General features: G+C 33.5%; 1 protein-coding gene across 1 annotated transcript; it reads left to right on the top strand.

The window, feature by feature from the left end:
- Positions 1 to 4,560: 4,560 nt before the first annotated feature.
- LOC131859545 (NADPH-dependent aldo-keto reductase, chloroplastic-like) lies at positions 4,561 to 10,677 on the top strand. The gene is made up of 6 exons (XM_059213446.1): positions 4,561 to 4,575; positions 4,712 to 4,841; positions 9,361 to 9,536; positions 9,614 to 9,854; positions 9,951 to 10,130; positions 10,278 to 10,677. Exons 2-6 carry the CDS (start codon positions 4,725 to 4,727, stop codon positions 10,503 to 10,505), a joined length of 942 nt encoding a protein of 313 aa, XP_059069429.1. The 5' UTR covers positions 4,561 to 4,575; positions 4,712 to 4,724; the 3' UTR covers positions 10,506 to 10,677.
- The last annotated feature ends 4,842 nt before the right edge of the window (positions 10,678 to 15,519 follow it).

Below are 15,519 nucleotides of genomic sequence, written 5' to 3'. Positions count from 1 at the left end.
TTTCTGCAAAGGTCCCACTCTAATGGGTAATATCACAATTCCTTTAGAGGAACGCTCTTCTTCATCATATGCTTTGATGGTGATCTTTTTTCGGGGATCAACTGTATCTTCTGAATAACCTAGAGCACAGATAAGACTCAATGAGAAAATTTTTAAGCCAACTCCACCATCTATTAGGACATGTTTAACACGCATCTTGTGAATGAGGACTTCAATACGCAAGGGAGCATTATGGGGATGTTGCGATGACATGTCGTCTTCTTTGGTAAATGATAAGTAGTGAGGGGTTGTGAGGTGTCCCACCATGGTTTGGAATTAATCTATATCAAGATCTTTGGACACCGCTGTATCTACTAATGTTCTTTCTAAAATTTATTTGTGTGCAAGTGAAAGCTTTAAAAGTTCTAAGATGGATATTTGCGCAGGGGTTTTCTCTAGTTGATCCACTAGATTGTATTGTTTTGTAGTGGATGACGTGTTAGTTGTAGTTTGTAGTACATAAACTAGAAAATGTTAAGCCTAGAGAATGTTAATCAACTCTCAGTGTTTAACACTTTTAAGATCCTAGAAGTGTATTCTTAGTGTGATCACACACCTTAAGCAACATATTAAGCCTATTAACACTTTTAAGCCTCAAAGTGTAAGCTTTGTGTGTGTGATTTAAGTTGTTCCACTACCTAATAAATGACAATTATCAAATCAGTCAAAAAAATCTCTCAAGCTTATCATGACCAAACAAGGAGCCAAACTTCAAAGGAAAGGTGTGCATGTTTAATTGGCAACTCAAACTTTTCCATGATGTTCCTCTTATCATTTTCATGTCACATCTTTTCAAGAAGGCTAAATGGTACACAACATTGTACTACCTAATAAATGACAATTATCAAATCAATCAAAAAAAATCTCTCAAGTTTATCCTGACCAAATAAGGAGCCAAATTTCGAAGGAAAGTTGTACGCGTTTAATTGGCAACTCGAACTTTTCCACGATGTTCCTCTTATCATTTCCATGTCACATCTTTTCAAGAAGGCTAAATGGTACACAACACTGTACTACCTAATAAATGACAATTATCAAATTAGTCAAAAAAAACCTCTTAAGTTTATCGTGACCAAACAAAGAGCCAAACTTCGAAGGAAATTTGTGTGCGTTTAATTGGCAACTCAAAATTTTCCATGGTGATCCTCTTATCATTTTCATGTCACATATTTTCAAGAAGGCTAAATGGTACACAACACTATACTACCTAATAAATGACAATTATCAAATCAATCAAAAAATCTCTCAAGTTTATCGTGACCAAACAACTGAACAAGGAGCCAAACTTTAAAAGAAAGTTGTGTGTGTTTAATTGACAACTCAAACTTTTCCACAACGTTCCTCTTATCATTTCCATATCACATCTTTTCGAGAAGGCTAAATGGTAGGCAACATTGTTCTACCTAATAAATGACAATTATCAAATCAGTCAAAAATAATCTCTCAAGTTTATTGTGACCAAACAAGAAGCCAAACTTCGAAAGAAAGTTGTACACATTTAATTGACAGCTCAAACTTTTCCATGACATTCCTCTTATCATTTTCATGCCACATATTTCCAAAAAGACTAAATGGTACACAACACTATAGTTCTTCTAGCACGTGGATGGTTGCAGTCGATTCATAGAAAATGTGGGTGTTGTATTGAAGTCGACTCCTTTTAATATTTGAAGAACATACATGTGATATAGGTACTAACTCTCCACTGTGAGATAAAATGCACGCTACAAGTAACTCCAGTGCACCCAGATGCAAGCTTGTCTGCCTAAACTATTTTCTTTCCACTGTACTTCATTTTGTCCTATCCTAAAGGATGCACAAATGAATTAGAAATACCTAGTACAGATGACGTGTGGATTGTCTGGGTGGGTACCTTGTCAATCGGTAGATCACATGCCCCATCTTTTTATGACTAGTGATATATGATGAATGCCCCACGTACCATAGATTGTAGACACACCATTAAGGTTTTCAGTAGCAATTGAACACCATCCAGGTGGTATCTTTTCTCTTTCAAAGTATCTTTGTAAAATAGTGAATTTATTTATCATTTTGAAAGTGAAAAGCATTAACACCATTCAGTGGTGTCTTTTCACTTTCAAAATATCATTTCAAAACAAGAGACGCAAAGCATCAAGTTCCTGCCAATAGTGTAGTTAGTTTAGAGAAGATAGAAGATAAAAGTAGAAATTGGAATTGATATATGGAGATCGATAGAGAGATATAGAGATAATAAGATAGAGATAAGGGAAGCGATTAAGTAAGAAATGTGGATGAATGAAAATAGAGGGGTGAAGAGATATAGATATGAGAGAGAGAGAGAGAGAGAGAGAGTGGGGGGGGGGAGTCATGCCTAGAGATAAAAGGGGAGAGAGGAAGAGAGATTAGAGGTAGAGAAAAAGATAAATATTAGGAGATATAGAGGACAAGGGAGAGGGAGAGATAGAGATAGAAATATGGAGAGATCAAGATATAAGAAGATATAGAGGGGAGGGAGAGATAACTCAATAGATAGAGAGGGAGAGAGGGAGTGATATAGATTGTAGAGATATAGAGAGATAGAGGGTTGATATATAGAGAGCGAGGGGAGTTGGAGACATAGATAAAGATATAGAAAGTGACATATAGAGAGATAGTGAAAGGGATATATAGATAGAGGGGGGTCTCATTAAATATTAGAGGATAGAGATAGAGGGGGCAAGAGTGAAAGATAAATGAGGTGATATTATACTAAGAGATATTTAAATCTAACATATTTTGTATTATATTCAAACTATAATCATTTATAATAAAAAAACACAATCATTTAAGCAAGCATAATCTACTCAAATATTAAATTTTGTAATGGTAAAAATTATATTTTACTTGGGGTTACAAGTAATGAAACATATTAGTTTTATAGAGATATAATGAAAGATAATTAAAATAATTTTTTAAATTAAATGTACATATTAAAAACTAAAATAGAATAAACTAAATGCAATATATCAAAATCCAAACAGTTACTTATTAACACATATTAAACTTATTATGTTGGCTTGTGCTAATTGTCCTAAAGAGAGATTAGAACAAGGCATAGACATCCATCAAAGCATAAAATGAAGAAGAATTTTCTCCAATGTTGTGATTGCTAATGTCCTTTCGAAATTCTCATGAAAAACATGGGAGGATAGATAAAGCATGTGAACTATTTGACACAAAGTCTCAAAATTTGTGAGCTATTGTGTTGTTCCCAATTTAAAACTCAATTGTGATACATTAATTTTATTGTCAAACTATCAAGTAACATCCAAAATAATCAAATTTCTAATTAAATCATAGATTTTGTTGTAAATTGTTTGTAATTTAATAAAAATATATATTTTTAATTAATAATAAATTATATAGTATTGATTATTATTCAATATTTTTAATTCAAATTATTATTTAAAATTAAATTTTAATCAGTACTTTATTAATTTATTCTTATTGTGATAATTAAATTTTTTATTTTTTATAATTATTATGCTTATTACATTATTTTTATTATTAATATGTAAAAAACTTTTTAAAAAATTAATTTTCACTAATATCAATTATGAATAGAATTTTATTTTAACTAATTATTTATTATCGATGACTTATTACTCATAAAGTTATTTTAAAAATTAAAATTGAAAAACATTAATTATTTTTAATAATATTAATTTCTAAAACTTTAAAAAATAATTTATTTAATTTAGTCTTTAAATTTTTACAACTATTATATTAAAATATTTTTTAAATATCAAGAATAGAAAACAAATTACTTTCTACTAAATATCAATTATAAATATTTTGTTTTTTAAATATAAAATTGAAAAAAAATTAATTATTTTGAATAGTATTAATTTTTTATAATTATTAAACTCATAAAAAATTAAAACATTAAATCTAAACAATTTTATAATTTCTTCTAATCCTAAAATTGTCAAACCTTTAATAAAATAAATATTAAAACATTAGGGGGTGGCATGTTTTGCTAGATGAAACGGGTGCGTTAATTTAAGCACATGGGAGTACTAAAGGGTGAACCGTACTTAGCACCTAAACAAGCGTAAATATACGTATATTCCTGCCACATAATGGGGCTACCGAAGGAATCACATGTTGGTGATAAGAACAAAACTAGTCATTTTTTATAATAATAATAATAGGTGTACTTGTTTTGTTGAATTTTGTATTTATATTTTGAAAGTGTCATTAATTGACATGTACTTTAATTTAATTAATAAGATGACAAAAAATATTTGTTTAAAAAAAATTATTTTATCTACCCACACAAATTGATATTGACCAATCATATAACAAATAAATCTTATTTTGCATAACTTTTGTTAAAAAATTTGCATGTTAACTTTTGAAAAGAGAGAAATTTATTTTAGTTTTAAAAAAATTTAAAATTGATTGGTCGAAAAGACAATGACTAATAACTATTTAAGCTATTTGAAAGCATAATGAATGCATAAGTATCCTGCCATGACAGGAACTAATAAAGAAGACACGAAGACCATCCAGGTAGTGTCTTTTACCTTTTAAAATCTCGTTTCGAAATGATGAATTGACTCACCTGAGTGGTGTTAAATTGACACTAGAAAACTTAATATAGAAACAAACCTATTTTGAAGTTATATATTATTTCTTTTGTGTGTAGATTGGCAGCAAGTATGGGATATGTTGCAGAATTGAATACGGGAAACAAGATGCCTGTAATTGGGCTTGGAACTGGAGCTCCAGCTTACCAGTATGAGGAGATCAAGGCAGCTGTCGGTGTGGCTCTTCAGGTAGCAGAATATAAGAGCTTATAGTTTGAATTGCTTCATTGAATATAATTAGTACTTGGCTTCATTGAATGTATAATTGTCTTAACTCTGAATTAGTTAATTATATAGCATTTAAGCAAATGGAAGTTGGAAGTTTTCTCTTAGGAGGTAGTTTTGTTGTGTGTAGATGATCACTGTTATCTAATCTCACATGGAAAAAAGTTTGTAGTTATTGCAATCCTTAGTCTCTAACGTACGAGTATCAGTTTTCTTATGGTTTTAAAATACAGAGTACTTGAGTTGCACTTTCGATCACATTCAATTTCCTTAGACTAAAGTGGATTGCGTCATTAATCACATTCAATCTCCTCCAAGTAGTAGTTTGTTTTACGCTGACAGAGAGCATAATTGGGTTCGACTTTTGACTCTTTCAGACGTACTTCTTTTAAAGAATAGTTTGTTTCATATGCTTTAATCATTTTATTTCACTCAGATTACCATTTGCTTGGGTGGCCAGCAATACTATGTAGCCTGTTAATATATATATTTTAAGGGTTTTTCTTTAAATGTTGTGAGTGAGTGAAATCTGCAACCTTAATTTTTTATTTTTTATTTTTGATAAAAGTGGATGAACCACTGAAATTATATTAAATCTTTATATTTTTTTTACATGGTGTCTGGTTCAACGAGCACTGAAGGGAAAGAACCAGTAAGAAAACCCTTCAGTATTACTCAAAAAACAAATGCCTATTTACCCATTACAAAAGTCCATAGGCAACCCAGATACAACCCCTGATTACAATATCAATCACATTAGATATAAAGGAAGCTTGGAAAAAGCTTATAGGAATCAGTGAAGAAGATGGCACCCCAAAATGAGACCACCATGTCCACAAAGTGTCATCACCCAAAAGGGACCAAACTGTCTATGCACCGCATGACTCCAAGGCCCTGCAAAGAACAAACCCACAACCAGAAGGGAACCAAGTAAAAGCAGTCCTGACAACACAAGAGTAGTTAGCAAACATATGCCCATTCATATAATAAGCAGAGAAGGATGGAAAAAACCCTCAGGAATCAGGGAGATGCCTATCCATAAAAGAATCCAAAGCAAAAGCCATAACAACAACAACAAGATAAGGAGCCATTTGCACCACCAAATAACCTGTCCCTCATCCGGAATATAATAGAGAAAAGGACAACCACACCAAGAATAGGGAATGAAGGAAGTTTCTGAATGAAAGGTCTATTAAGAGGTAAGTTTCATGCGCTATTCAATCCTTTTTTGTTTTTTTTTACTGTTGGCAAATATATTGTTTGTGTTATAATGCACGGGAGGGTAGGCTTTAAGATCCTACAGTTTGTTTATTAGTTCCTACCTCGCATGGAACTATAGCAGAGGGACCTGTTTGAACAGTGATTAGTCTTAGTTTTTTCAACCAATCAAATTGTTCCTTCAAAACTCTTCCTAATCTTTAACACAATCTATAAAGTAGCAAAGCGATCAATATTTAACAATACAATTAATAAGTTTATTTTGTAAGTTTCTAACTGGTCAAGATAGTGACGTGGAGAGGCATGCTCAATTCTCAACATAAGAGAATGCACAAAAAGTAATGCACTCTACCAGGTCCTCGGCAGTGATTGACAGAGGACAGGATCAGCAAAATAGGGGTGTTCAGACATTTGTTACTGGGAATCAGCATTTTGTGCAAGAGGCTACAAACAGGTGGCAGATTCAAAGCAGTTCATGTGCCCTGTCTCTGCTATTACATTTTGCATATAGATGAGGAAACTTTGTAGTTATTTTGTAGATATACTTTTGATCCATTGTTTGTTTGAAGGAACGGACGATGCAGGGAAAATATAGGTGTTCAAAATTACATTCACAGTTTCAGACCCTCAAACTAAACCACCATTGGAAACACTAGTTTTTCAGGATTCGGCAAGGGTTTTTGGGAAGATGCCTCAATGTTGCAAGAAATTTCTCTTTTCTCATCACAATTATCCATCTTCCCTAAAGATATTGCTCCTCTGTCTCTTAAATTATAGAGATTCTCAACATTTTTTTGAATATTTTCTGAAGACTTCGCTTCTTTGTCTCCTAAATTGCTACAATCGGATAGAATAATATCCAAGCTCTGCAACTCTCAATGACGTCTCTCTACACTTCAATCCAATTATAGGTAATGGACCTCCGGTATGCCTCTTGCTCTTCACTGACATTCTACTTCATTACTATTTTTCTCAGGGTATGCATATTGTTAAATCATTTTTGCAATAATAGTAGCAGTGAGTACTCTTACCATTTCCTTCTACTTTGATTCTTGTTTTCTAGGTTTTCAAGCTATGTGGGTTGCTTAGAGTATGGTTTCATGGTATCATTTTTAGCCAAGGGATAGGGCAAATAAAGCTTGGCATGGAATTTCAACTGAGATACTAAATAAATTCAACCAATGGAAGTGTGGTGATAACATAAAAATGGTATGCAAACCAAAATCATTTTTCCCCAACTTTTTATCTCTGGAGGTTTGGAGGTTTAGAGGAGTTATGATATTGTCAAAGGGAAAAAATCTCTCAGAATGTCGAAGACAGGGCCCAAATTTTCACGCCTGGACTCTTCTTCTACCAGTGGGTAATATTAGAATCTTATCACATTCTTTAAGGAAGAATACCTAATTTTTCTTTCTGTTTTTTTCTTTTAAAAACATAAAGGAAATATATATACATTTAATGGAAGGGTATATGTAAAAAGTGGCTACAAACATCAATGCAGAACCAAATGTTCATATTCACACCGGGAGCTATTGCACATTTGGTCTGGACTATGAAATCTCAATTCATACTAGGCATGGTTTTCATGCAGAAATGCCTCTTCATCCTGATGAAATTGTGTTTGTTTAGCTCTACAGGTAGAGATTTTGTTTAGTGTGTCTTAAGGGACTCCCTAACAACGATAATTGAACGAGCCATTGGAAAGATGAGTTACCATAAAAATTGCTAAATTTCTTCTGATGTTACCAAAGGTATAGAAAACTAGTTTTTTCTGCAAAATTTGTGCATTCTGTATGTATTTTTCAATACCCTTTATAACTATCTGTGTATTCTGCTTGTCGTTTTTAAAACCCTCTACAACTATGTTTTCAGATCAGCTTGCTCGAGAAAATGCTAAGTTACTTGTGATGTTACCAAAGGTACGTAAGAACTAGTTTTTATGCAACATCTGTGTATTGTGTATGCCTCTTTCAATACCCATTATAAATACATTTTAAGTTCTGTGGATTCTATATGCCGTTTACACTACCCTTTACAGCTATATTTTCAGTTTTGCATACCCAACTTTGGTGGAGGAAATTGATTATTTTATTTTTTATTGAGTTTGATTAAAGATTCAGCTAGTGAGAAAATGTGTCTGGCTTGAGTAGCAGTTATTTAGTTATTGGTGATTGTATTAATTAATTATTAATTACCATAAAGATTATTCTTACAAGGTATGAATGATGTTACCAAATGTGTTGAGATCCAGATTGTCAATTCTCAAAGGTAGTTAAGAAATGGTGAGAGAAGGAGCTGAAGAAATGACATTCTGTGTCTAATGTAAACGCTACTATTTTCCAATAATGCTAGCAGTGGATCTCAATGTTCCAACTTCCAGACTAGGTGCTTATTTGTCAGTGGTTTCTAGGGATGCAATCACTACATCAATGAGAATATTTGTATTTCTGTACATGCGAATCCATTAGTATGACATAAGCAGGTGGTGAAGTATTCTCAGCCAATGGGCAATGCTATTTGCCTGTCACGATATTATCATTGTTATCATTGAGAGAATGATACTCTCAAATGCTGAATTTAAAAACATTATCATTCAGATTCTCTCAAATACTGAATTGAATTAACAAATCCTAGAAACACACCGCCAATCCCTCTCACACAAGCATTGCACAGAAAGAATCAGAGAGATTTTTATGAGGCTTCAACTTCAGAGGACACGCAGCCGAATCTGCATCAGGGTTAGCTTCAAAAGCTTTCAAAGAAAGAAAAGGGTCACTCTCTAATTTTTTCTGAAGATTCTCATCTTCAGGACCATTGTAAATGACATCTTGGACAATAGATGTGTGCAACACCTAAAAAAGTAACAGATTTTTTTTCCAAAACTGCCCTGCCACCATTTGGCAGGAACTACGCTGCATTGCAGCCCTTGTTTAAGAAGTCTTCTTGATGTAGAAACTCACGATCAAAACATCACTTATTTTGGATCACAGTAAATAGAAGAAGCATTTCTCCTCTTTCATCTATAACGGATTATCAAGGTTTCTTGATGGAAATACTCACAATTAAAACATCACTTACTTTGGGTAACAGTAAATAGAACAAGCGTTTCTCTTCTCCTGTCATCTATGATGGATTGTGAAGTTTCCTTGGAAAAACTTGCAATCAAAACATCACTTATTTTGAGTAACAGCAAAATGAATTTGTCATTGACTTCATGTTTTTGATATTTTTTAAAATTTATTAACCTGTATTAGTTGCAATACAGGTTGGATACAGACATTTTGACACAGCCAGCTATTATGGGTCAGAAGGTGCCTTAGGAGCATCTCTCACAGAAGCTTTCCAAAGAGGTGATGTCAAGCGGGAGGAAGTGTTTGTCACCACTAAACTGTGGGATGATGAACATGACGATCCTCCTGCTGCTATCACCAAAAGTCTCAAGTATTTTCTTAATAACTTATATTTTATCTTAGAATTATTTTCTTCATGTAGATATGTAACAAATGTTTTTATTTCAGGCATTTGCAGCTGGAATACGTAGACTTGTATCTAATCCATTGGCCTTTAAGGTTAAGGAAAGGATATACCCTTCCACCAAAGGAGGAAGATTTTTTACCTCTGGCTATCAAATCTACATGGCAAGGCATGGAAAAATGTTTTGAATTGGGTCTCACCAAAGCCATTGGTTTGAGCAATTTTTCCTGTAAAAAAATTGAGGACTTGTTGAACTATTGCAAAATTCCTCCTGCTGCCAATCAAGTAATGCTACACTATATAATTTTGCTCTAAGTTTAGTTATCTACATTTTCTCTATAAAGTTGAATAATTAATCAAAAGTGGCGGAATACATGGTAGGTAGAGTTACACCCAATGTGGCAGCAGAAAAAGCTAAGAGACTACTGCAGGAAGATGAAAATTCAAGTATGTGCATGGTCTCCTCTCGGAGCTCCAAAAACTCCATGGGGATCCAACGTGGTGATGGACAACCCAGTGATTAAGGAAATCGCTCAAAAGCATGGAAAGTCTACAGCACAGGTATATTGTTCTCATGTCGTCTTTAATTTTTTAAAATGTCACCTCATATATCCTCTTCTTCTTGTTATAGTTTGCATGTGAATTACCGTTCTTTTTGCCAATTTGATAATCACTAACATCACGTAGTATATTGTTTGTTCCTTGCAGGTTGTGTTGAGGTGGGGAATAGATAAAGGAGTGTGTGCGCTCCCCAAGAGCTTTAATAAAGGGAGGATAACAGAAAATTTTCAGGTTTTCGACTGGTGTTTAACTGCAGAAGACCATGAGAAAATGAGCAAGCTTGAGCAGAGGAAGATACTGAGGGGAGAAGATCTTGTAAACTCAACAACTAGCCCTTACAGAACCATTGAAGAACTATGGGATGGAGAGATCTAATATCAAACAACATGGCATGGTTATGTAGGTTAAATTAGGAATGTGTTTATTGCAAAATTAAAATATTGTATCCAGGCCTACCTTAATATGTTATCTCTGTTTTCATCTTCTGTTTAGTTAAGTAAATAAACTGAGCCTGCGGTTTAATATTCTGCATTAGTTGCCTGATCATCAGTCCCATCACCAAAACAGATATAACAGTAGAAAGACCAACTGAAGTGGTTCCTTAAGCATATTTGTATCTTTTAAGTGTTAGTTCCACTTGATTAGATCAAGTGGAGAGTTTTTTAAGATACGTAAACCTCTTTTCAAAATTAAAGGGAAATGTGCAAATTCCATTTTTCATTGTATGGCATGATAGGGTAATAATTAGTGTTTCAGAATCTTGTTTACCAAAGAGAATTTAAACATGAGAGTGTCATAAAGTTAAAAATGTGCAGAATGAAAGGGCTGCTAAAGCATTTGATGAAAATAAAATCAGAAAAAGCACGCTTATTTAGCAGCTAATAGGAAGATAATGTGTTAGTTTAAAATCGAGCAGAGAAAACACATAATAGTGAACAGAAAAAACAGCAGAAAGAATAATAGACACAACAAAGAACTCAAGACACAAGATTAACGTGGTTCACCACTAAGTGGCTACGTCCACCAGAAAGTAGGGAGAATTGAATTCTTATTGACCAATATCAATACTACAGTACATACGGGACTGCACACAGTCATTTATATAGACATCTCAGATATGAAATGAAGAGTCTTCTGGGGAAGACAAACAGCCATGTGACTGTTGGGCTTCATATTCCCAACAATCTCCCCCATGAAGTCCAACCGGCACAGCCATGCACAACGACATCCCTGCTTCCAATTTGAGTCTCATATCGCAACCAGGTCTTGAGAATATTTTAATATCGCCAAACTCTATTCATGAACAGTGCGAATTAATCTTCTCCAAGTCAGATCAAAGTTAAAAACATGTTCTCTAAATACTTCATCCGGTAATCAATAATCAGGAACACTACTATCTGCAGATGCATAATACACTCCTCCATCAAAGTCTCTTGCTCTTGTGCTCCCCTATAATAGAATATTGAGAAGATCACCATTACCAAATACTAATACCCAAATATAAAACTCTCGTATTAGTCTATGGCTTTGAATCTCCCTATTATCCTCAACAAAATAGATTTTATCCATAGTAAACCCTGCATCAATCACACCATTGTATGTGGGTTTTCTATACATTGGTTTGTCATCGTAAATGACACTGTAGGTGTATTCCCCCATCCATGAGCCATCAACCCAGTCGTCTGACTCTGTGTTCGACGGCCTGTGTGAACACTCTCCTGTCATGCCTCTTACAACATAACTTCCTTTGCATATGCCCGCCTTCTCGCATTCTCTCCTCATTTGACCAGTACTAGATGGAAAATTGTTATGTAATTTGGCTGCCACGGGATCTGATTTTGAGCTTCCAGCAACAGACCTTGCACCAATGGGCTCCATGTCAAATGAATTTGTTGTATTTTTTGCAAAAACTTGTGCAGTACCTTCAATCAATGCATTCCACTCCACCTCTATTTCTGCAATTTGGAGCAATAACTCATCACCCTTTTTGTTCTTTTTGAAATTCATTTTCCTCAAAGACCTTATCCTCAGCCTTTTTGAAGTCTTCTGGATCTTGCGCATCCTTGAGCCAAAGGCTCTCTCCCGCCTCTGTGAGCTCTATAATCCCTTCTCTCCTAGGATATTCAATCTCCAAGCACCCTGAATCCTCTTGTGGATTCTTTCCACCAAAGAAAGGCTTTCCTATCAACAAGGCATACATTTTTGTGAGGAAAGAGTCCTCTATTAGGAGCTTCCCATCACTTTCCTCTTGCTGAAATGTGGTCTCTTCAGAAAAATTCCCTTCTTTCTCAAAGTTATATTTTTTAATATTCATTATGCGACACAAAACCATCAACTTCTGGTCCATATAAATCAGTTTGTCGATGAGTAGGAGATTCTCTTCCTTCAATCTCATAAATTTTTCTTTTTCATAATCCTCCCGAGTCTTGGTCTCAACGTCCTCAACTTCATCCTCACTCACTTCAGCGTCCTACTCTTCAGCATCCTCTTCTTCATTAAAATCAAGAAAATCTTCAAACAAGAAATACTTCAAACCCTCTTTTTATTCAACTGAAGTCTTCTCCTTTTTCTAGCCATCCCACCAATGAACATGATGTTTTGTTTTAACTTTTGCTTGCACAATTTTACCATCCACCGAGTCTAAATTTGCAAGAAAATCTTCGATGATTGAATCAGTATCTTCATCTTTTGTCTACCTTTTAGCCTTCTCGAGAAACCAACAATTTCTTTTTACGTGGCCTCGCTTGCCACAATACCAGCAACTAATTTCTCTAACTTCGAACTTCTCCATCTTCTCAAGAAATTTCAATCCTTTATTTATCTACCTTTCCATCTCTTCTCAATCACTTCACCTAAGCTCTGATACCAATTGTTAGTTTAAAAATGAGGAGAGAAAATACATAATAGTGAACAAAAAAAATAGCAGAAAGAATAATAGATGCAACAAAGAACTCAAGACACAAGATTAACATGGTTCACCACTAAGTGTCTATGTCCACCAGAAAGCAAGGAGAATTCATATTAACCAATATCAATTCTACAGTACATGTATGACTGAACACAGTCATTTATATAGACATCTCAGATATGAAATGAAGAGTCTTCTAGGGAAGACAAACAGCCATGTGACTGTTGGGCTTCATAATCCCAACATAATGATCGTAGACTACTCATTCTATTTGGACCAAAGGGCAAATTGAAAAACATGAGAGATTGGAAAGTTGGAAGTATAGTTTCATGGGCTTCATTTTGTAGTAAAATTAATAACAATCAAAACCATTAGAACATAAACTTATATGGGAATTCAAATGAATTGCAAGCAACTAATAAAAACATTTAGCGGAGTGTCATGTTATGGTTGGTTGGTGTTCTGTTTAAAGTGTAGAATTTAGTAGAAAAATTTGTTAATTACAAATTTTATAGAAATCATTATTAAAATTGAAGGAATAATAGTGGCAGAAAAAATTAATGTTTTTAATTATTTAAATGTTTTAATTTGTCAATATGCTATGTAGTGTGGGCATTGAATCGGTATGGTTGTTTATTGTTGTAAATAGTATTTCTAAGTTTGGTTGTAGTGATCAAAAGTTCATCTACATCACATTAATGTCTAAATATTGTAGGTGCCTAGAAATTTTGGCCATATTAAACGTTTCTATTTCTTTCAATTTCTAAGTTGGCTAACTTAATTTATAGGTTTGGTCTATTAAGAAAATTATGTCTGCCATTTAGACAACAAAGGTTCTAATTCTAAGGTCGTCCAATCATTCTTAGGTTTCCATTTTTATTGTGCTACAAGTGAAGTGGTTTAGTTAGGAGCTTTATAGTAATTCTATTAACTTATAAAAAATGTGTACATAAAAAGTACAATAGAAAAGTTAACATGAAGAACACAGCCAATCGACTCAATAGATAAAAGATCTATACATATAGAGACATGAATTGGAAAGATTTTTAAACCATAGAAAATATACTGTCGTAGTTTACAATGTAGTAGCCACTTGTAGATCATAATATGTGCAAGGGTTCTCACCAAATAACTGTTGTTTTTCTCCCCTTATGCAAATTTACTTAACACATGTATCAAATATCTTTGGTTGACCATTGTATGAGATTTGTATAAAACAATGAGTTTAGCAAAGCTTTCTAAGTTTGGCATGTACTATGATTCCTATCAGGTTATAATATTATGTTTTCCTCTTCACATTCTTCCTACAAATGTAATTTTTGAGCATGTACTTTGATTCCTATCAAGTTATAATATTATGTTTTCCTCTTCACATTCTTCTTATAGATATATTTTTTTAGGATGTTTCACACTATTCCTAGAAATGAATCGTCACTTGTTCCTTCAAAGGATACTTCAGATCCCGGTTTCTGTTATTTGTAAAATTTTAACTAAATCTGCAAAACACAATATAGATCTAGCTAAAAAGAAAAGAACAGAACTTGTCGATGAAAGAAGAAAAGTTTAGAGCAAGAATCGAAAAGAATAAGCTCTATCATATCAATTGATCCACATGACTTTACAAAGATATATAAAACCTCTATTCAAGCAAAAAGGAGGAAAAACTAAAATAAAACTTTAAAAAATAGAGAGATTTCTTGATTAGCATAAATAACAAAGCAACCGCAGTATTTATCCATATATCATGAATAAAACAGACTGCAACAACAACTATCTACAAAAGAAGAGATAAAACAAAAGTTTGCACTAACATTGTTAATGGTTCTTCTTTCCAACAACCGTGCACTCTAATACCATGTAAAATTTTCTTCTATTAACTTGCAAGTTCTCTTCTTTTTTTTCTAGCTACATCATACTATATTGTGCAGGTATAGTTAAAATTTTACATATTTACTTGCATATAAAAAAATCAAGGTTTTCAAAGGCAAATATCTGGATACGAGAGATATGTAACCTATTGAACCAAAACTCTTGGCTCTAATATTGAGAGGTGTGAATATTTTCCACCTTGGAATAGAAATGATTGATATTAGATAAGAAGAAAGGTGACATTGAAGGTGCAAGAAAATCATGGATCGCGAGAAACTCATAAAAAAGAGCTCTAATACCATGAGAACAGTGGTTATAGAGGATAAACTCAGTTAAGTGCTCTGAGGAATTCAAGCTCAATCATTCAATTTATAATACATTCCACATTAAATTCTTTGTGTATTGTAGGAGGAAGTTAGCTATAATATTTATGATGAGTAGTTGCAATGTGAATGGCATGGCTGAATTTGGTTCTTAGTCGGCTGGTGGTGGACCTAGAATTAGTGACTAACAGATAATTAATTTATTACTACTAATATCCCCCCATAAATTAATTATCTAATTGGTTTTAGGTATCCCCCCATAATCTATAAAAAGATATGAACCGGCCTA

This window comes from Cryptomeria japonica, chromosome 10 (genome assembly GCF_030272615.1).
Source record: "Cryptomeria japonica chromosome 10, Sugi_1.0, whole genome shotgun sequence".
NCBI lineage: Eukaryota > Viridiplantae > Streptophyta > Pinopsida > Cupressales > Cupressaceae > Cryptomeria > Cryptomeria japonica.
The sequence above is the reverse complement of the archived record's forward strand: the minus strand, read 5'-3'. Positions and strand labels throughout refer to the sequence as shown.

What these genes read in the sequence shown, in the direction of transcription:
- LOC131859545 (XM_059213446.1), top strand. Translation starts at nt 4,725, where the DNA reads ATGGGATATGTTGCAGAATTGAATACGGGAAACAAGATGCCTGTAATT. An exon ending in GCTATCACCAAAAGTCTCAA is followed by an intron (nt 9,537 to 9,613) that starts GTATTTTCTTAA and finishes TTTTTATTTCAG; the next exon opens with GCATTTGCAGCTGGAATACG. An exon ending in ATGGAAAGTCTACAGCACAG is followed by an intron (nt 10,131 to 10,277) that starts GTATATTGTTCT and finishes TGTTCCTTGCAG; the next exon opens with GTTGTGTTGAGGTGGGGAAT.